At 45.5% G+C, this 22,602-nt stretch overlaps 1 protein-coding gene across 1 annotated transcript in view; it reads right to left on the reverse strand.

The window, feature by feature from the left end:
* The window catches only part of NGLY1 (N-glycanase 1), an 89,607-nt gene extending 67,905 nt beyond the window's left edge, over positions 1–21,702 (reverse strand). The window contains exons 1-2 of the mRNA XM_006883353.1: positions 21,578–21,702; positions 2,252–2,366 (exon numbers count right to left, since the gene is read on the reverse strand). Coding sequence (XP_006883415.1) covers positions 2,252–2,266 — 15 coding nt within the window. The 5' untranslated portion in view covers positions 2,267–2,366; positions 21,578–21,702. The remainder of the gene's footprint in view (positions 1–2,251; positions 2,367–21,577) is intronic.
* Positions 21,703–22,602: the final 900 nt, after the last annotated feature.

Consider the following 22,602-nt stretch of genomic DNA (forward strand, 5'->3'; position numbering starts at 1 on the left):
AGTAGGTGTGTCAGAGTCAGTGAGACTGGCTCACAATGGAGCAGGGTTCAGAGCTATTGTGCATAAGCTCGCTATGAGTCTCAGGCGACTTGATGGCACATAACGACGACAATAATGGAAATTCCCGGGCTCTAAGGGAAGGTGTTTTCTGGTAGGTTCCGAGGAAAGTCCTAGTTTTCTTTTCAGCTTTTGCATTTTGTGGATCTCAAGTGGTACTGAGACAGGAGAAGAGGCTCACTTTTGGGCTTCAAGCCTTAACCCCTCCTGACATCCTGCGAGCGGCGTTGCAATTCCGAACGCATACAGCTTGAATGTGCCAGCTGCTCCGTGGGAAAAGGAAGGGCAGACGCCTCCCGTGCGGTTAACTGCCTCTGAAAACCCGCTATGGGTCAGCTCCAACTCGAAGGCACACACCACCACCTCTTAGTATCTGGTGTACCCTCCTATACGTGGGAATGGAGTTCCTACAGATTAAAATCGGGCAGAACCTACACCAGTCTGAATCGCTTCCTGGAGCATAAGCAGGAACACCACTTGTTCCCCTAAACAAGTCTTACAAAGTAGGAGGTTACGCTATCTGCCAGGCAGGAGTCTCGAACTGGCCGACTTTGCTCCACAGTGCAGAACACCAAACCTGGACCCAGATGCCTCTGCAGTAGAGTTCATCTTGAAAAACAAGCTGTGCATATGCACTTATTTGTCCCTCTTTTTTTTAAGTTGCCCTGTTTGATTTCGGGTTTGGTTTTGGTTTTTTAATGCCCCCTAATGTTGTTCTTTTTTAAGGGGGCTACTTTCTAAAATTCCCCACCTTCTTTTATGAATAAACATGAAACTCGTCTAAATCTCTTCATAAAGCCCCCAAATTCTTTTGTTCAGTGATGTATGTCTGTCCTTGGAAGGTCACACCCTCCTACCCCCCACCTCTGATTACAAGGTATTTCTCTTTAAATAAATCAATTCTTTGCTTATTGAGAATATCATGGACTGCTAGGAAAACAAACAGATTTGTCCTGGAGAGGGTTAAACTGCGTGGCTCCTTGGAGGCAAGGATTCTGAGGCTCCATCTAACATACTTTGGACATGTTGTGAGGAGAGACCGGTCCTTGGAGAGGGACATCATGCTTGGGAGGGTGGAGGGACAGCGCAGGAGGGGAAGGCCCTCTATGAGGTGGATTGATTCAGTGACTGGGGTAATCGGATGGGTGTGTCAGAGACAGTGCGATTGGCACAGGACAGAGCAGAGTTTAGGGCTGTTGTACATAGTGTTACTATGAGTCGCAAGCAACTCGACGGCACATAACAACAACAACATATGTGAACAGTTCTAGCCTCTCACCCTATTATTCTTGGTAGGGAGAGAAAGAATCTGCAACTTGGACAGCAGAAATTCTGCAACTATATGGCGTTTATCTTTCCTCATCCATGCTGGTGGCTTCATGGTTAGGAGCTGCACTGACAAACCTAAAGGCAAGTGGTTCGAATCTAGCAGCCGCTCTAAGAAAGGTAGATGGGCAGTCTTCTCCTCTATGATTTGCTGCCTCTGAAAACCCACTGGAGGCTCAGCTATGGGTTGGTTCCAAGGTACACAAGGGTTGTGTTCCAAGGATACACACCAACAAGAACAGGGGTGCTTGCCTGTGACACTGCCTGTTTCACCTACCCTTTTATATCTCAAAAGAAACTGGCTTAAAACAAGTGTTGGATTTTTCAATCTAGTAATCATGAGATTGATTACTTGTGTTTCTTCAAAAATTGGTAACAAATAAGCTCCCATTTTTCACCACATCAAAGATTCTACTTCTGGCCGGCATCCATATCTCTCAAAAACTCATAGAACTTGCCATCTGAATCAAACTTGTTTTCAAATTCACAGTCACTCAAAGGGATGGCATTCCAGGTAGCAAGGAAAACTTGCTTGCTGGGTAATCCTCCTGCTTGAAACACACCTAACACTGTCTCATGAACATAATAACTAAAACCCACTTGCGAACAGGATTATAAGCCCAGGAACAGGAGTCTGGAATTGCATCCTGAATTCTGGTGGCTGCCATGTATTGTGATTGGCCGTTGAGGCAGAATCAACTTATAGCTGACCCTCCAGCTGCAGTCAGGTGCCTGGGAGGAGACTGCCCCTCTCTTCACCGCGGGGCAACCATTTAATGCACCACACTATTTTGCTCAATTACTCATCAACACTATAAAGAATGCTCTGCATATGAAGAAAGAAAAGAAAACGCTTGAACTTACTTACCTCTTCAAATCCCATTTCAAATAGACATTCAACAGCCCCTCTGACAGGCAAGAGTCGAGTAGAAAAAGCTGCATTTCCAATCCGGATAGATCTGTATTTTTCATCATCAGGGTTTCTAGGGAGGAAAAAAATAGTTTGACTATGTGATAATTTTTCTAAAGTATTTTTTAATTCCCTCATTGTGGAGTGTTGCAGGCCATGGTCTTTGCAATCACTTGTTATGCATCAGAGAGTTGGACAATGACTAGGGAGGACAGAAGGAGAATTGACGCCTTTGAGCTGTGGTGCTGGAGAAGAGTATTGAATGTTCCATGGACTGCCAAGAAAACTAACAGATCCATCCTAGACAGGGTTAAACCAGGCTACTCCTTTGAGGCAAGTATTCTGGGGCTTCATCTGACATACTCTGGACATGTTGTAAGGAGAGACAGGTCCTTGGAGAGGGACATCATGCTTGGTAGGGTAGAGGGACAGCACAGGAGGGGAAGGCCCTCTATGAGATAGATTAATTCAGTGACGGGGTAATTGGAATGGGTGTGTCAGAGGCAATGCGATTGGCACAGGATAGAGCAGGGTTTACGGCTGTTGTACATATGGTCACTAGGAGTCATAAATGACTCGACAGCACATAACAACAACAACATTTTTTAATTCACTTTCAGACTTCACACGGGCTATCCTTCTAACAGGTACCGTAGGCTCTAAATGAAAAGGAATCTGAAGAAGAGTTTGGGTAAAGTAGCCCAACTGTGTAATGCTATTTCCGTACACATTCTACGCCAACGTTGTTCCTTAACTTGACAGTTGAGGACAGTAATGCATCCATAAGGTAAACTGGGTTTATGGACTTGGTGGGTCGGGTAAATCAGCAGTCAAGGACTTCCTCACAGTGCTGAAGGGCAAGCGGCTGGTCTGAAGGCTGAAGTGCACCTGACTCACACCACGGTATGTCCAACTGCTTTGAATTCACAAGAACAACAAAAATCAGTAGGAAGATCTCAGCCTTGAGGATGGTGAGACTTGGCCTTACATACTCTGAACATGTTATCAGGAGGGGTCAATTCCTGGAAAAGGTCATTTCTGGGGGGATACTGGAGGGCATCAAGAGAGAGGAAGAACCTGCAGATGAACTGACATCGTTGCCGCAGCAATGGCCTTGAGCTTGGGGGAGAGCTTGAGGCTGGTGTGGCCGAGGCCAGGTTCAGACCTGCTGTTCAGAGAATCCCTCTGAGTCCACGGTCAACTCCAGGCATCTAACAAGAGCCCAAGGGAAATCCACCGCACATTCTGAACGGTGTACTATGAAAGCTGGATACCTCTGCTGTCCTTGTGATGTGTCATCGAGTCAGAAACCGGTTCATAGTTGACCCTCCTGCAGGTTTTCAGAGTAAAAGGCACAGGCGGCGATGCCCAGCTTCCTCCTGCAGGGCAGCTGGTGGGTTTGAACTGTGTGTCTTTGGGTTGATGGCACAACTCCTTCTCACTTGACCCCAGCGAACCCTAAGCACTTTTAGAATCTTACTGTATGCTTTAAAAAAGGTATTAAGTTCTACATGCAAAAGGTAGCTTTGTGTTTTGTCAGTTTTATTTCAATTCATTCCAATCATCATCATTATGCACCTAACACATAAACCAAAACCAAATTCACTGCCATCAAGTCAGGTAGAGTTCCAGGAGGTGTTAACAAGTATGTGTAAAATAAATTCATAAAAGAAATTTAAGACACTTGATAAAAGTGGACAAATATGAATCTCGGTATTTATCTTCAGTGTCATTTGATTTTTCTTTCTTCTGTAGAACAATAACTGTTTTCACAGTTAAGTGTGGTTTCAATTCAGAACACATTTATTGACACAACAAATAAAGTAAAACAAAAGAATTAATTATTTAACCATGATTTAAAATTTTGTATGGTGTGTCTTTGATATAACTGTGGAATAAAGTAAATTATAATTAACACTGAAAAGAATGGGAATCCCAGAAGACTTAACTGTCCTTATATGGAACATGTACGGAGACCAAGAAACAGCTGAAAAGAATAAGGGGTTTAAAAATCAGGAAAGATGTATGTCAGGATGTATTCTTTCATCATACCTAGTCAATCTCTCGGCTGTGCAGATAATCTGAGAAGCTGGACTATATGAAGAATGGGGCATCAGGACCAGATCCAAACTATGGTCTCTTCAATCACATCTGAGAGCTGGACCATGAATAAGGATGGCAGAATACTAATTAATGGTGTTGAGTTATGGTGCTGGAGAAGAGCATTGGGTATTCCACGGACTTCCAAAAGAACACACAGGTATGTCCTAGAGAAGGTGCAGCCAGAGTGCTCCTTGGAGGCAAGGATGGCCAACCTTCATCTCTCACACTCTGGCCATGTTGCTAAGAGGCTATTCCTTGGAAATGGATAACAGGTTTGGAAAGAGGCAGGGTCAGTGAGAGATAGGAAGACCCCCAACAAGATGGACTGACATGGTAACTGAGGACTGACGGGACAGAACGGTGTTCAGATAAGTGCTGTTCACATGGTTGCTGAGTCAGGACTTGACAACAACAATCCTCTGAGAGGGCGTTCTGGTGGCTTAGTGGTGACAACTTGCACTGGCAACCCAAAGGCACACAGGTCAAATCCACTAGCAACTAGAAAGATGGGCAATCTCTTCCCATATGATTTACTGCCTGTGAACATCTGCCTGCCTGTCAGCTACGAGTCGGCTCCAACTTGATGGTACACAACATCCTTATAATCTTTTACCTTGCTTATTAGAGAAGGGTTTCTCAGCACTGGAACGACTTGACAGTTGGGGCAAGATAATCCTTTGTGGTAAAAGCTGCCCTGTGAATTGCAGAAACTTTTAAACTCCTTGAGCTCAGGCCGCTAGACACTAGCAGGACCCTCCCGCTAGCTGGAACAACCAAAAACTGCTACATTACCAGAAATACTATGGGAGGTAAGGACACCACTCCATTGAGATTCATGAGATAAGAGATCTTGGAAAATGGTAATTTTTTTTTAAATGGTAATTTTAAGAATTTTACCATTTGTGTTTTTTTCCTCTTTAGGATTTAGTGTGGACTAAAACTAAAATCTAGAGGTGATTTCTTTTCCTAAATGGGTGTGGTATCTCAATGTTTTAAGTACTACCAACATACTTCCATTTTGCATTAATTATCCTCTTTCCCTCTAGTCGTCTCATCTATACCCACTTTATAAATCTATGTAAATTCATAAAAGGTATGTCCATATACACACACGCGTGCAATATATAACATGTGAAATATATCATTTCTATTACATGTGGTATATAATGCATGTGTATTTGCTGGTTGGTTCTGTGCCCCTGAGACAGCTACGACCGACAGGAACCCTGGGAACAGCGGTGAGGAAGCCGCCTTATCCTGTGCTCTCATCACAACCCCCCCACGCTCACGTCACCCCCGCCAGCCCGCCTCATGGTGGGTCTTACTCACTTTCTCTAATCCCCCACCTTTCCCAGATGACGTCTTTTTCCAAAGAACGACCTCTCCTGGCAACATGAACAAAGACCGCTGAGACAAAGTTCCTCCCTCCTTGCTGCTAAGGTGCACCCTGCCTGCCCCTCCCCCAAGGGAAATCTGGTTGTTCTTTTGGCCGTCCATGGGGTAGTCAACACCCTTCCTCAACACCACAATTCTTAGACATTAACTCTTCAGTCCTCTTTAATCACCCTTCGGCTTCAAATGCATAGGAAGCAAATGACAATATCATGGCTTGCATCTGGCACCCACCCAGGGGCACCTTGGTCTTTAAACTCATCAATTTTGTGTAAAAATATATATAAGATTTGCAGGCCTCTCACACAGTTCTTCATAAGCAAGTGTCTTCATTTTTCTCTCTTAAGTGTTCTTTTCCTACAGTTTCCATTCCTCTGTCAAAGTCTTCATCATGTGTTCCAAAGGTTCCTGGTGGCTAGAGGGCAAAGTGTTGGGCTGCTATGTGAAGGGACAGCAGTTTGAACCTACAAGTTGATTCACAGGACAAGGACGAGGCCGTGTCCTCCCATTACGATTTCCAGCCTGGAGACCCTGGGAGCTGTTCACTCTCTCCAGCTGGGTTACTACTGTGAGTGAGAATCTATTCAATGACAAGAGTTAGGGGTCTTTATGTTTTGTTTTTATAAAGCAGAGATTTCTGTGTTTTATTAGGAAGTGGTCAATATGTTGTTGATCTAAAGTATCAATGGTACATAATTATTTCTACCTCGGTTTGAAAAACTCCACTAAAATTAGATTACTCCAAGAATGGCACGCCTTAAAGTGTCAAGAGTTTGGTTTATAAGTTAATCATTCTCCTCCATTTTTAAACACATTTCTTTACATTCCCATGGAGGAGAGTGTTTAATATACCATGGACTGCTAGGAGAACAAACAGGTTTGTCCTGGAGAGGGTGAAGGCAGAATGTTCCCTGGAGTCAAGGATTCTGAAGCTTTGTCTGACATATTTTGGGCATGTTGCAAGGAGGGACTGGTCCTTGGAGAGGGACATCATGTTTGGGAGAGTGGAGGGACGGCACAGGAGAGGAAGACCCTTAATGAGATGGATCGATTCTGTGAGTGGGGTGGTGGGAATGAGTGTGTTTGAGACAGCGAAGTCAGCACAGGATAGAACGGTGATTAGGGCTCTTGTACATAGGGTCGCTATGAGTCGCAAGCAACTCGATGGCACATAACAACAATGTCCTAAGTGTGACCCCCCCCCACCTTTTTAAATCAACTACACAATGAAAACACACTAAATTACACAGTTGTGTTCTATCGAGTCGGACCACACCTGACCCTCCAGCAGGTTTTCAGAGGCAGTTAATGACACAGGAGGAGACTGCCTATCCTTCTCCCGTGGAGCAGGTGCTGGGCTCAAACCGCCTGCCTCAGGTACTGCAGTGCAGCTTCCTGCCACTAGGCCACCAGAGCATCATTATACAATAAGCTTACATTTGCCAAAGATAAGGAAGGCATCCTTTTCATGTATTCAGTCCCTGCTACGGGGTGGAAGCAAGCAACACTGGGATAACTCCCATTGGAACAGAAGGCTGGGAGCTATTTTAATCTATATTTCACCAAGTTTCCAAGATCCACCAAGATCTCTACACTATCAGGGCCTTTCAAAGGACTTCATTTTCCAGTTTTTTTATCGTGACTGCCTCAATAGTAACTTTCTTCTATTTCCCCATTGTTTAAAAATGCTGATTATAAAACATGTATTTATCAGTGGCTACAGAGGTGACCCTCTGTGATGGAGAACTGTGCTCCACGGAGTTTTCATGAACTTCAGTACTCATCAGTGGTCATGGAGATGGCCTTGACTCCAGGTGACCCTCTGTGCTGAAGAACTGTGCTCCCATAAACTGGTGCTTCAGAAGTAGATCACCAGGCCTGTCTTCCCAAGTTCCCCTGGCTGGGCTCTATTCCTCTAACCTCTCAGTTAGTGGCTGAGGTTAACCATTTGTTCTACTCTTGTCAAGTGTCACTGAGTCAAGTACAACTCACAGTGATCCTGTGAACAACACACCTAAACCCTGTGCCATCCTGTGCCATCCTCACAATCTCTGACACACTTGAGCCCATTGCTGCAATCACTGTGTCAATCCTTCTCGTTAGGGGTCTTCCTTTCTTTTGCTGACCCTCCACCCTTCCTAGCATGAGTCCCTCTCCAAGGAACAACCTCTCCCAACAACATGCCCAAAGTGTGTGAGAGGAAGCTTCACCATCCTTGTCTCCAATGAGCACTCTCGGTGCATTTTTTCCAAGACATAGCTATTTGATCTTTTAAGAGTCCATGGGATATTTAGGACTCTTCTCCATCACCACATCTCACAGGCATCAATCATTCTTCTGTCATCCTTATTCACTGTCCAGCTCTCAGATGCACAGCAAGTGATTGAAAAGGCCATGGCCTGAATCAGACAAAGCTTAGTCTACAAACTGACTTCATTGCTCCTCAGTAAGTTGGAGAGGTCTCAGACAGCAGACTTCTTCAATACATTAAGTTTCTTGATCTCCAGATTACCAGTACCCAGGGTGTTGATTATTGATGGATCCAAGCAAGATGGTATCATTGAAAATTTCAATCTTTCCTCCATCTTTCATAATGTTGCTTATTGATCCGGTGGTGAGAATTTTTGTCATCTTTATGTTGAGATGTAATCCATATTGATCTTCTGCAGCAAGTGTTTCAAGTCCTCCTCACTTTCAGCAAGCAAGGCTGTGTCATCTGCATAACACAGGTTGTTGTTGATTCTTCCTCCTATCTGGTTACCACATTCTTCTTCACAGAGTTCACCTTCTGGAATGATTTGTTCAGCACACACACACATTAAATAGGTAGAAAGGATGCAATCCTGATACACAACTTAGTTGATTTTAAACCACGCGGCATTCCCTTGCTCTGTTCTGACAACAGCTTCTTGGTCTAATATAGGTTTCATACGAACATAATTTTAGTGTTCTGAGATGCCCATTCTTTTCCATGTTAGTCACAGTTTGTTATGATCCACATTGTTGAATGCTTTTGCATCATCAACAATAAAACATAAACAGACAGACATTCTTCTGGTATTCTCTGCTTTCAGCCAGGAGTCATCTGACATCAGCAATGCTATGGTTGGTGCCACCGTCTCTTTAGACCCAGCTTCGGCTTCTGGCAGTCTTCTTTATAATCGTTTTTTTGATAGTCTTCAGCAGTCTTTTGCTTGCATATGTTATTAACTGATATTGTTTGATAACTTCCACATTCTGTTTGAAAGCTCTTTGTAGCAATGGGTACACATATGAATCTCTTCCAGTCAGGGGGGCCAAGGGGCGTCCTCCAGATTTCCTGACATAGACTGTTGAGCATCTAGGGGTGCATCTGTTATCTGAAACATGTCAACTGGTATTCTAACAATTCCTGAGGGCCTACTTATTGCCAGTGCTTTCAGTGCAGCTTAAATTTCCTCCTTTATTCACATGGTACATCCTGAAAATTGTCAGTGTCAACCAATTCTTTTTGGTACAGTGATGCAGTGCATTCTTTGTCTTCTTTTCTTTTGTTGCTTCCTGGGCCATTTAACATTTTGCCCGTAACATCTCTCAGTATTCCAACTCGAGACTGGAATTCTTTTTCAGTTCTCTCAACATAGAAGTGCTAAGCAAGTTTCTCCCTTCTCAGTCTCCAATTAGAGCTCTTCTTACATTATAATACTTTGTTTTGTCCTTTTGAGCTCCCCTTGAAAATCTTCATCTCTTTTACTTAAGCATGTTGTCCCTTTCTTTTGACTTCTTGATGCTTTAAATGCAACTTTCTGACTCTCTTCGGATACTCATTTTGGTCTTTCCTTTCTCCTCTGTTTTTGTAACAACCTTTTGTTCTCTTCATGGATGATATCTATGATTTCATCCCCTGGCTCATGTGGTCTTTGATCATTAGTGTTAATCCCTCAAACCTATTCGGGAGATGGTTTTTAAATTCAAGTGGTCTTATTTTGGTTCTGTGAACTTGTTTCCATTTTCTTCAGCTAAATTTGAACTTGAACATGAGTAATTGATGATCTGTCCCATCATCAGCACCTGGCGTGGTTTTAACTGCTGATATTGATCTTCTCCATCAATTCTTTCTACAGATATAGTCCATCTGTGAAGTCCACCCATCAGGTCAGGTCCTTGGGTGTAAACGCCTTCTGTGTTTTTTAAAAGAGGTATCAGTGATGAATAAAATTTGCAAAATTCAATCATTTGATGCCCAGCTTCATCTGTAATACCATGACTGCACTTTCCAACTACCATTCCTTTCTTATTATTTCCAACTACAACTTTTACACTAGTTGTTCTAACATAACTTGTTTGAAAAATGCCCTTTTCATGGAACTTTTGATACAGCTGCTCTGGCACAAGCGTCGTATGGGTTTTTTTTTCTTTTTTTTATTATTATTAATTTAGTTTGTTTATTTTTCATTTCAATGAACATCTACAGAGATTTTGGAATTCCATTCATTCACTATTGCACCCTTCTCCCCGCACAAACCCATCCCCCCCCTCGTCGTATGTTTTAAATTTTCATCTTTAGTTTCTAGTGAGAAACTTTCTATCTTTCATACTGTATCTGAGCTTCAGATATCAATTGTCTGCTTTTCTCACTAAGAATGCATTGTAGACCGCATTGAGAACAATGACATTCAATTGCCCAAATTCTATCTTTTCCTTATTAAATATTAGGCTGGGCACTTGGTCTTGATCTGAACATAGAAAGAGTATTGAGAATTGAGGTTGTGGGGCCTCTGGACTCCAAACCCTATCAGAGCCCACTGGTGTCCCGGGCTTGGAAGAGTGTCACAAAAGCACAGCGTTACTCTCAGCACCACCTCTATGTGCCCTCTACGTGTGAACGGACTACTGTTCACTTCGTCCTGCAGGATCCAAGGCTTCCTTAAGGAATGCTTGGTTCCGTGTTCTTCCTTCACTACAGTCCTTCTCTGTACACTGTTCTCAATTAATTTTCCACTGTGACTTTCTGGTGAGATTCCCACGTCTCTGCTGTCAATGCACTATTTCTGCAACTTGTAATATTTACCTTGCTTGCTGTTATTTTGTACCTGGGCTTGAGATTTTTGTTGCTGTTGTTGTTACTGGATGACACTGTTGGAAAACAACACTCTTGGAAAACAGAGTTCTTGAAGCAGCAGCCCAGTTTCTTCTATCTCACTGAATTATCACTCTGAATATATTCTGGTGTCTTTCTAATTGTCTCACTTCACAGTTATCTGTCAAACTGATTCACTTCTGAAAAAAAAAAAGAAGGGGCTCAGTCGGCCTAGTGAGAAGTGACTGTGCTGCAATGCCAGAGACAAGAGGTTCAAATCCACCAGCAGCTCTGTGGGAGAAGGCCGGGCAATCTCCTCCTGTGCGATTAATTGCTTCTGAAAACCTACTGGAGGGTCAGCTAGGAGTTGGTTCAGACTCAATGACATCCAACAGGAAAGTTCGTCTTTGTTTATACAACTGCCTTTAAGTGTCACACGTTTCACTTTAAAAGTCTTAACTGGCATTTTAAGACATGTGGCCTTTAGCCCTCAAATTAAAATAATAGCACCTCAGGAAAAAAAGAAAAAACAAAGATTTTTATCTATTTCAAGATGCCTCCTAATTTCAGAAACACTGAAAATATATTGTTTACTATCCTCCTCTAATTCACAACATCGAGCCCCAAAAAGAATTCACGAAAACACAAATTCAAGTCTTTTAAATACAACTTATAATCTTCTTTATTTATGATGAATCACAAAAGTGCTTTAACTGACCTTTAATTTCCAGGTCACTAAAAAAAAAATTCTTTCTACTCCTTCTGAAAACAAAATCTGCTTATTCTGATACATCCATCTGGCTCGGCCAACTGTACATGCGGCCTTGGCTAGCTGGGAGCCCGGGTGGGCAGTCGGCTTCGGAGACAATCACAACCATGGAGACCAGGCCTCTCTTCAGTCCTGTGTGGCTGCTCTGAGCTGACCTGACTGCACCACGAGCGGCGTCTGGTTTCGGTTTAATAAAGTCTAACACAAAAAATGGATTAACAAGAGACAAGATCAGCAACAACAACTGATTATGCGGAAGGTCCTTTATTTCTATACTTTGCACCATTTCTTTTTTTTTATTAAATTTTATTAATTTTAATGACCATTTACAGAGATTTTGGGTTTTCATTCATTCATTGTTGCACTATTTTCTCTACCCTCCTCCCCAGTTCGTTCTTCCTTTTTTTTTCCCTCCTTGAAAGTCTGTTTTAATTGTCCACTTTGCACCATTTCTCCCATTCAAGTATTTTACTTCCTTTTAACAAATGAGGAAACTATAGCCTCAAAAGCTTACACAAAATCACCTGTAACTACACTCTGAGGAGATTGTTAACTGGGATTCAGACTGGTTCATTACAAAGCGTACACCCTTTCCTATACCTATTCCTTATCAACCCTTTCTTAGACCACAAGGTGCCACAAACTGACCAATCTCCAATTAACTACCCTCCTTCAACCCTCCCAAGTGTCAAGGGTAACATAGACAGTGTTGTTCTGTACCCTGGAGCAGGACCCAACTCAGACTTGGCGTTCTGGGGGTTTTGAGAACTAATTTAATCACACAAGAGGAGACTGCCATCTTTCCCCCCATGAGCAGACAGTGGACCTGAATTAAGTGCCTCTGGGTTTGCGGCCAACTCCTTACTACTAAGCCCACAGAGCTCACTCACCGAGATGAGAAACCTAGAGTTAGTTGCCATCTGCCTCTTACCACCAACCAATTCCATCCCTCCCAGAGGCTTGCTCTGGTGGCTCAGTGGTAAGGACCTGTGCTGCCAACACACAGGCTTGTGGTTCAAATCCACCAGGTGCTCTGCAAAGGGAGACGGGGAATCTGTGATTTACTGCCTCTGAAAACCCACTGGAAGGTCAGGGATGGTCAGTTCCAACTTGACGGTCCACAACAACAATCTGTAAGACAATTCTATATTCCATCCATTTTTATACTTACAATTACTAAAATAGTTTCACAATTGAAATCCTTGTTTTTTTATCCATTATTAACATCTGAAATCTTTTCTGTATACTTTTTTTGGGGGTGTGTGTATGTGTGTGGGTACACTGTCAAATCAGATCTGACTGGCACAGGAGGAGATTGTCCCCTCCTTCTCCAGCAGAGCATCTGGTGAATTTGAACCACGCACCTGTGGAACTGCAGTGCAGCTTCTTGCCACTAGGCCACCAGAACTCGCCATTCCATATACTTTCTTTTGGACTCCAGGAACTGCAGGTGCTTTTCCTTATCTAGTGTCCAATCTAAGGTCTGCAGGTGCTTTTCCTTATCTAGTGTCCAATCTAAGGTCCACACGGTTCCAAGTCTTGGAATTGTCCTCGACATCTGATGCTCTGGTCATTTTCTCACAAACAGAAGCACTTCCTTTGCGGGAGGGAACCAGTTCCCATTCTTGGGCCTTCCCATCAGACCCAGCCCAGCAGGAGTGAACACTGTTTGCAAAGGAGATTACTGAGAATCTAGTCTATTGTTTAAAAGTGAAAGGAACAAAGTGTCAAAGGAAACCAGGTGGCATGATAGAGACACCACGTTACAGGCTTTTGTGAGGTTTGGTATTACAGAGCACAGCTCACCTCTCTACGTCATTGACCTGAAAAAGAGGTAAGATACAAACCACTGGAACCTGGAGGTGGAAATAAAAACATCCTTGGGGAGCTCTGGTGGCCTAGTCGTAAGAAGTTGCAACTACAATCCCAGAGGCGCACGGTTCGAATCCACCAGATGCTCTGCTGGGGAAGGAGGGACAATCTCCTCCTGTACCAGTCAGATCTGATTTGACGGTACACTCACACAAAAATAATAAAATAAAAAAAAAAAACAAAACGAAACATCCTTTACTGTTGTTAGGTGTTGCGGAGATGAATACGACTCATAGTGACCCCATGAAAAACAGATCTACTGCACACCCGTGTATATCGAGGTTTTGTTCACAATAGCAAAGAGTTGGAAGCAACCTAAGGGCCCATCAACAAATGAATGGATAGAGAAGCTGTGGTATATTCACACAATGGAATACTACACTGCATTGAAAAACAAGGAACTCATGCAATATTATTCAAAGTGGGTGACCCTGGAGGACATTATGCTGAGTGAAATATCTCAGTCACAAAGGGACAAATACTGCATGATGCCACTGTTGTAAAATGGGTCTGACATCAGGGTTGGGGTATGATAGAAAAAAACTGGATAAATTATGTATATTGTACTGAAACAGATGAGGGAAAGAACAGATTAGAAGTGATATATGATTGAGTATTATGGTTAGCACAGGAATCCAGAATTAAGGTTGTATAGAGAAGTGTACTCGGGGTGGGGGGTAGGGAGGAAGGGATGTGGGAATTGTATACCAATGAAGGAATTTTTTTTTCTTTTTCTCTTTGGAGGGGGGAGCGAGCTGGTGGGGAGGGGTGGGCAGGAAGAAAAGTGCATCAATGAATGAATGGAAATCCAAAACCTTTGTAAATGTCTATTAAAATTAATAATAATAATAATAAAGATAGTTAAAAATTTTTTAAAAAACCACACAGATCTACATCCTGCCCTGTCCTGAACCGTCCTGTTTCTGACATACTCAAGCCCACTGGAGCAGTCCCTGGGTCGAGGGTCTTCCTCTCTTCCACTCATCTTCTATCTTTCCAACATGCTGTCCCCTCTCCAAGTGACAGCCTCTCCTAGCAACATGCCCAAAGTACGTGAGAGGAAGCTGTCATCCCTGCCTCCAAGGAGCCCTCTGGCCTTCCCTTCTCCACGATGTATCTGCTGCTTGCTCTTCTGGCCAGTCTATGGGATAGTCGGTATTCTTCTCCAACTCCACAGGTCAAAGGCATCTGATTTCATTAGATTTATGAACAGTGTTTGGGGACGAGAAGCCCTGCTGGCACAGTGGTTAAGCACTCGGCTGGTAAGGGGTAAGTTGGTGGTTCAAACTCACCAGGCGCTCTAGGTGAGAAGGAAGACTGGCAGTCACGCTGTACTGTATGGGCAGTTCTACTCTGACTTATAGGATTTTGATCAATTGGCATTGTGCTAACAGCAGTAGGTTTGTGCAAAGAGAGCAAGGGCCACGTGGGGAGCCCACTATCTGACCTTGATCACCTTCACAGGGGGAAACTACCCCTGTCCACAGCACTAACAACACAAAACCAGCTCCCATGAGGTCAGACATGTCTGCTATGCTCCTGTGCCTCTTTCTACTCAATACCAATCTTACTGCTTGGCTGGGTCCCAAAGCCCGATGTGATAGCTCACAGACCACACGGAACCATCCTGGGGAAGTCAAAAGGTTATGATTTAGATTAAGAATAGAATACAGTCAAGACAGCTCCTAAAATGTGCATACAGGTCCCTCAGCCTCAAGTCTCATAGTTCTCAGTGTTCCTAAGTTCTCAGTTCTGCCAGTATAAAATTCTTTACATCCAGATTGTATACAATTTTGGATGGAGAGCCAAAAGCCTCATGGTTCTAAGTGTTCCCAAGTTCTCAGTCCTGCCACTATTGGCTTCCCCTCACCAAAGTCTCAGCTCACATCAATCCTCCAGTTCAACCACTGCTATTACTTCTCAAAGAGTGTCCCACATTTCATCAGTTTTGGGGAGGTCTCTCTTCTCTGGCTGGGAGAAGTGCATCTCTTCTGGCAGGAGAAGAATTCCTTCTGGCAAGAGACTTCTCTTCTAGGGAAAGAATTTTCTGCAGCTAGAGTTCTTCAATGTATAGGTGAGACTAGCCAAACGTCTTGTAGGTTGTTGAGACAGGCCAATAAGTTCCCTTGTGGAACCGTAGAAAGGCAATCCCTTTGTGGATTGGCTGACACGCCTTACTCACACAGTTCCCACCCCTCCACATAGTTTACACTAGAAAAGCCATATTGGAGACAAATTCCACAGTTCAGTTTTGAGTACTGGGGGAAGAGCGTCATTTGAGGCAAATGTTTAAAAAATTTCATCAGCAAACATCAAATGCTGGCAAGGTTGCGGAGAAACTGGAACCCTTATTCACTGTTGGTGGAAGTGTAAAATGGTGCAACCACTATGGAAGGCAGTGTGATGCTTTCTCAAAAAGTTGCAAACAGAGATACCATTTGACCCAGCAATTCCACTACTGGGAATAGACCCCAAAGAGACCATAACCGCCACCCAAGCAGATATATGCACACCCATGTTTACTGAGGCTTTGTTCACAATAGCAAAGAGCTGGAAACAACCCAAGTGCCCATCAACAAACAAATGGATAGAGAAGCTCTAATACATTCACACAATGGAATACTACACTGCATTGAAAAACAAAGCACTCATGAAATATTATGCAAAATGTGTGACCCTGGAGGACATTATGCTGAGTGAAATATCTCAGTCACAAAAGAACAAATATTGCATACAGCCACTGTTGTAAAACGGGACTGACATCAGAGTTGAGGGAATACAGAGAAGGAGGCGAAGAATGATGTATATTGCATTGCAACAGATGAGGAAGAGAACTGTTTAAAAGGGATATATAATTGGGTATTATTGTCATGACAGGAGTCCAGAGTGAAGGCTGCACAGGAGTGGACTTGGGTGGAGGGATTGCATAAAAATGAAGAGTTTTTCTTTTCAAAGAGAAGAGTGAACTGGGGGGTAGGGGGGTGGGCAGGGAGAAAAGTGTAACAATGAATGAATGGAAACCCTAAGTCTCTGTAAACTTTTATTAGCACGTTGCCGCAAATGATGGCAAAATGTATTTCTAAGCATGGTCGTCAATTTAAAAGTTTGGCAGGGAGCTCTGGTGGTCTAGTGGCAAGAGGCTGCACTGCAATCCCAGAGGCACATGGCTCTAATCCACCAGATGCTCTGCTGGAGAAGGAGGGGCAAACTCCTCCTGTACCAGTCAGATCTGATTTGATGGTAAACACACACACACAAATAAATTAAATTTTTTTTTTAAAGTGTGTGGCAACGTGTTAAAATTAATAAGAAAGAAAAAAACTTGATCAAAAGTAGGATTTTTCACTTGAAATTCAGGTGTCAAAATACAACCCAACTCTCATTAGATAGATGCTCGTTTCAGTTAACCCTCATGAGATCTTCATTTCAGCTGCTCTGCCTTGAAGCAGAAGTGAGAGTCATCAAGATGAAAAGACAGTTCCTCCCCGCTAACATTAGCAGATTTACCCAAATAACAAACGGAACAGAAAAACCTGGTTTCCTCCACTCTCAAATCATCATCAAACGTGTACTCTTTGCTTGATACCAAAACTCGATTCTTCTTCTGATCCCTGAAGGAGGACTGAAGAAGTGTGAATTTTAAAAATAAATTACTATCACCCTCGGCCAGGTTCAAATTGTTTTCCTGTCAAACATTCTTCTAGGTGGTATAGCACTGGTCTGTGCGTTGCTGTACAGAGGTAACTCGTGGTTGCTGTGATGCTGAACACTGTGACACTGATGTGCCATCGTGGTAATGGGTACCCATGGTGGACAGTGTTGGCAGGAGCTTCCCGACTAAATCAAGCCTGGACACAGGAGTGGTATCCACTTCCGAAATGGCTTGCCTCCGGAAACTATGTAAGAACAGTGCTCAGGCTGTTCGTTCATAGGGTCACTATGAGTCGTCTACGACTCGACGGCATCAAACAACAATAATCACCTTAGCTAAAAAGAACAGTGTTTTGAAATAGGATCTCCATTTATGTAAGTTCCACATCCTTTTGAGATTTCACGAGCTGAAGCACAAATCACCGTAAGGCCTGTCTCATGAACTGACAGCAAGCTAAGTCTCCTTCAAACGTCTGATAAACATTCACGATGACAATTATCCCGCCAACGGCTTTCCTCTTCAGAGCAATGTGACCTCTTCATTTTTGGTTTCACAGAACTGAAAGCAAATGATTTTTCATTACAAGACCACCCCTCTTCCAAACATCTGCTGCCATCAACTCCAACTCACAGGGACCCTACAGGACACAGCAGGACAGTCTCTGAGGCTGCGTCTACTGACAGAAGCACATGGCTTCTTCACCTTCCTCATGTGGAGTCAAAGGTATGTACAAATTTCCAACCTTTTATGTTAGCGCAATGCTCAACTCACAGTACCACCAGGACTCCTCCCTTTTCTGAGTTATTGTTGTTTACTGTCCTCAAGTTGGTATCAACTTCATAGCCGACTGTCCAGTGCATTTTTCCCCGAGTCTATACATTGCACCAGCAGCCAGGAAATTAAAAGACATATTACAATGCGAAAGTCTGTTGTTAAGGACCTCTGCAAAGTACTGAAGAGCAATGGTGTCACTCTGGAGACTAAGGTGCATCTGATACAGGCCATGGTCTTTGCAATCATTTGCTATTCGTCAGAGAGCTGGATAATGACTAGGAAGGACAGAAGGAGAATTGATGCCTTTGAGCTGTGGTGTTGGAGAAGAGCACTGAATGTACCGTGGACTGCTAAGAAAACAGATTCATCCTGTTGTTGTTGTCGTTATGTGCCGTGGAGTCGTTTGTGACTCATAGTGACCCTATGTACAACAGCCCTAAACCCTGCTCTAGCCTGTGCCAATCGCATTGCCTCTGACACACCCATCCTGATTACCCCAGTCACTGAATCAATCCACCTCATAGAGGGTCTTCCCCTCCTGCGCTGTCCCTCCACTCTACCAAGCATGATGTCCCTCTCGAAGGACCTGTCTCTCCTTACTAGAGAGGGTTAAATCGAGCTACTCCTTGGAGGCAAGGATTCTGGGGCTGCGTCTAACATACTTTGAACATGTTGCAAAGAGGGACCAGTCCTTGGAGAGGGTCATCATGCTATAGGGTGGAGGGACAGCACAGGAGGGGAAGACATTCTATGAGGTAGACTGATTCAGTGACTGGGGTAATTGGGATAGGCGTATCGGAGATAGCGCGATTGGCACAGGACAGAGCAGCATTTAGGGCTATTGCACACAGGGTCGCTATGAGTCGCAAGCGACTCGATGGCACGTAACAACAACTTACACTGCACAGGAGGAGACTGCCCACCTTTCTCCCTCGGTGCAGTTGCTCTGTGCCAGAACCAAGCCACAGCGAACCTTCCTTATGAGTTTTCTGAAATGGCGCGAAATCACACGGAGCAGGGGATGGATTCGAACCTCTTACCTTTGGACTGGCAGCACAATTCTTTACCACTGAGTGACCAGAGACCCCTTTTGGAGCATCTGGGAGATTCAAACTGCAAACTTTGGGTTGACAGCTCCTTACCCCTAGGCCACTACGCGAAAGTTCCCATTATTTCGGAACAAGGTGGTTTAAAGTCTGGCGGCTGATGGAGCAAGACTTTCCAGCTCACGCAGAGTCCACTCGTATCCTTGTCATCTCAAGAGTTGTTAAGACAGCTCAGCACAAAAAAGTGAGTTCAAAAGGTGCCGCAGAGGAGGAAGGTGGTCCCAGTACATAAGCTGTATCCTTCATAGTATCTGGCATGAAATAAAGGCTCAGTATCTTTTTCCTTCAGGATCTCTTTAAAGCACTACCTAAAAACATAATCTAAGTAAACAATCTTTGGATGGATGGATCCTGGCTAAGAGCAGAGGATAATAGAAGAAAAAAAATTCTATCTGTGTTTTATTGACTATGCAAAGGCATTTTTGACTGTGTGGATCACAACAAACATTGGCTACGGCTAACACGGAGAAAAATGGAAATCCCAGAGCTCTTAATTATGCTCACATGAAATCAATACCTAGAGTAAGAAGCTGATGTCCAAACACAGCATAGTTTACAATTAGGATAGTTGTGTGTCAGGGCTGCATCCTTTCTCCACACCTATTTAATCTGTATCCTGAACAAATCATTCAAGAAGGTGAACTCTATGTAAAAGATTGAGGGATCAAGATAAGAGACAGACTCATTAACAACCTGTGTTACGCAGATGACATAACCTTGCTTGGTCAAAGTAAGGCCTTGAAACACTTCCTGCAGAAAACCAAAGACTACAGCCTTCAATACAGATTGCACCTCAACATCAAGACAAAAATCCTGACTACTGAACCAAGAGACAACATTTTGATAGATGGAGGAAAAATTCAAATTGTCAATGATTTCTTTTTACGTGGGTCCACAATGAACATCCTGGGTACTAGCAGTCAGGAGAGACATACTGCTTTGTGAAAGTCCACTATCAAGGACCTCTCCAAAGCACTCGGGAGCAGTGACATCAGTTTGAAGACGGAAGTGCCTGATTCAGGCCATGGCCTTTTCAATCACTTGCTATTCTGCTCAGAGCTAGATAATGAAGAAGGATGAAAGAAGGAGAGTTGATGCCTTCGAGTTGTGGTGTCAGAGTACAGAATACTCTATGGACTGTCAAAAGGACAAACAGATATGTCCTGGAGAAGGTGCAGCCGGGGTGCTCCTTGGAGGCAAGGATGGTGAAGCTTCATCTCACATACTCTGGGCATGTTGCTAGGAGAGACTATTCCTTGGAGACAGACATCATGCTTGGTAGGTGGAAGGGGAGCAAAGTCTTGGAAGACCCTCAATCCTGTGAGATGGACTGACCCACAGATTGCAGCAATGGGCTTAAGTGTATCAAGGATGATGAGGATGGCACAAGATAGGACAGGGTTCAAATCTGTTGTCACTAGGAGTCATACTCGACTCATGGCAACAAGCGAACATTATTATTATCATGGATCAAATACTGTGCCTCGAAGGGCTATCTCCAGAATCAAGCCTGTAAAATCTATAAACCTTGGAACTGCGAGAAATTCCTCTTCATATGTGATAATTAGAAGAGTAAGTGCCCCAAAGACTAAGGGGTATAAAGAAGCTGAAATCCTATCGGTGATCTGATAAATATAAGGTAACGTAGCAAAGGGCTTGATGCCTGAAACCTGTAACCCTGCTCCTCTTACTCAGCTCACCATCCGGCCTTAAGACACGACACCATTCCGTCTCTGGGGCTCAGGTGGGTAACCATTCAAAATGAATAATCCCAACCATCAACCTTGCCTCCCGACCCCTAAAACTTCAGCCCTGTATCCATCTCCTCGGTTCATGACATCGATTTCTCTCGCCCAAGGTGATTAACTTCACCGGTTCTTAATTATCCAAGGAGTCAGGTGCAGCAAACAAGGCATTACCACCATGGTCAGGGCAGCTTTCCGATCACAATCGATCACAACCGCTAGTAATGATGCAGCCGACAAAAATGGGCAGGAAAAACGCAGAAAATGGAAAACCAAGCCCTGCCAACCCCTCGTAGTACACGGATCGTGCTTTAGAGTATTTCCCAGGACGCCGGGCAGGAACGGCAGGCGGGCAGCCGTGGGAAGCAGGCGTTCCGGCGCTGGACCCTGTGCAGCCCGGCGGTGGGCACTACCGCTCAACGTCCGCACACCGGGGTCGGGGCGCCCCTTCCCCGCCGCGCACCCCAACACCAGATGCCGAGTCACCGGGAGGAGGAACTTCCTGCCCTCGGGGGTGTGGCCTGGGGTCCCGGGGGTCCTGGGATCCTGGGGTCTTGGGATCCTGGAGTTCTGGGGTCCTATGATCCTGGGGTCCTAGGGGTCCTGGGGTCCTGGAGTCCAGGGAGTCCTGGGGTCCAGAGATCCTGGGGGTCTTGGGGTCCTGAGGCTCTGGAGTCCTAAGGTCCTGGGGTCCAGGGGGTCTCGGGAGTCCCAGGAGTCCTGGGGTCCTGGGGTCCCATCCCTCCTGCCCACTGCCCTCGGAGGCCACGCCGGCGCCCCCGGCCCCTTGTCCCGCCCGCTCCCCGCCGCACCTGAGGATGTTGTCAGCGTAGGTGAGCAGCAGCTTGGAGGCTTCCAGAAAGATCTCCGGGGTGTTCTGGCAGAGCTCGGCCACGGCCGCGGACGGCGAGTCCGACGAGCTGCCCAGAGCCGCCGCCGCCGCCATGCTCGAGCGCTCGCGGCCGGCCCCACCCCCCGCGCGTGCGCACTGAGCAGGCGCGGAGCGGCTGGGGGCGGGGAAAGGGGCGGGGAAATGGCCTCGAGGGGCGGGGAGGGGCGGGGCAGAGGGACAGTGTGTACAAGGACTGCGGCCTGGAGGGAGGGGCGAGAGAAGAGCCGGGGAGGGGAGGGACACGGGAAGAGGACGAGAGTGGGGAGGGAGCAGGTCAGTGTGCGAGAGCAGCGGCCTGACGGGAGCATGAGAGAGAAGGGAAAGGGGGGAGGGGGCAGAAAGTCAGTGTGCAAGGGCTGCGGCCCCCACGGGCAGGAGAGGGGAGGAGGAGGGAGCAGAGGGTCAGTATGCCAGGACTGCGGCCCGACGGACAGGAGAGGGGAGGGAGCAGGGGGGGGTGTATGTTCAAGAGTTGCGGCCCGAGGGGCGGGGAGATGGGGGGAGGGGACAGGGGTCACTGTGCTGGGGAAGCAGCCTGAGGGGCGGGGCAGGGAGAAGGAGGAAGGGTCGGGGTCGGTGGGAAGGGGCCTTGGGGCATGAGCGAGGTCAGGGAACCCGACGCCAAGGATGGGACCTGGTCAGAGTGGGCCCTGGCCGGAGGATCGTGCGTGCCCTGCACTTGGAAGTGTGGGGGGAGAGGTTGCCAGGCTAGCCAGGGGAAGTACTAGGCAGGGGCCCGGGGGAGGTACGGGCATAGTGGAGGGGGGAGGGCAGCCTAGGATGGGGAGTGTGGGGGTCGGGCAAGGAGAGAGGGACGGGGGTCTGGAACCCAAGTGTGGCTGGTGGAGTGGGCAGCAGGAGCAGGCGGGGACCTGGGCTGCAGGGGGAGTGAGGGCTCTGACCAGGGCAGGAGGTGGCCCGGTCAGACTTGTGGGCTCAGCCAGG

This window comes from Elephantulus edwardii, unplaced genomic scaffold, assembly GCF_000299155.1.
Source record: "Elephantulus edwardii isolate Elephantulus edwardi_28Jun2011 unplaced genomic scaffold, EleEdw1.0 scaffold00027, whole genome shotgun sequence".
NCBI lineage: Eukaryota > Metazoa > Chordata > Mammalia > Macroscelidea > Macroscelididae > Elephantulus > Elephantulus edwardii.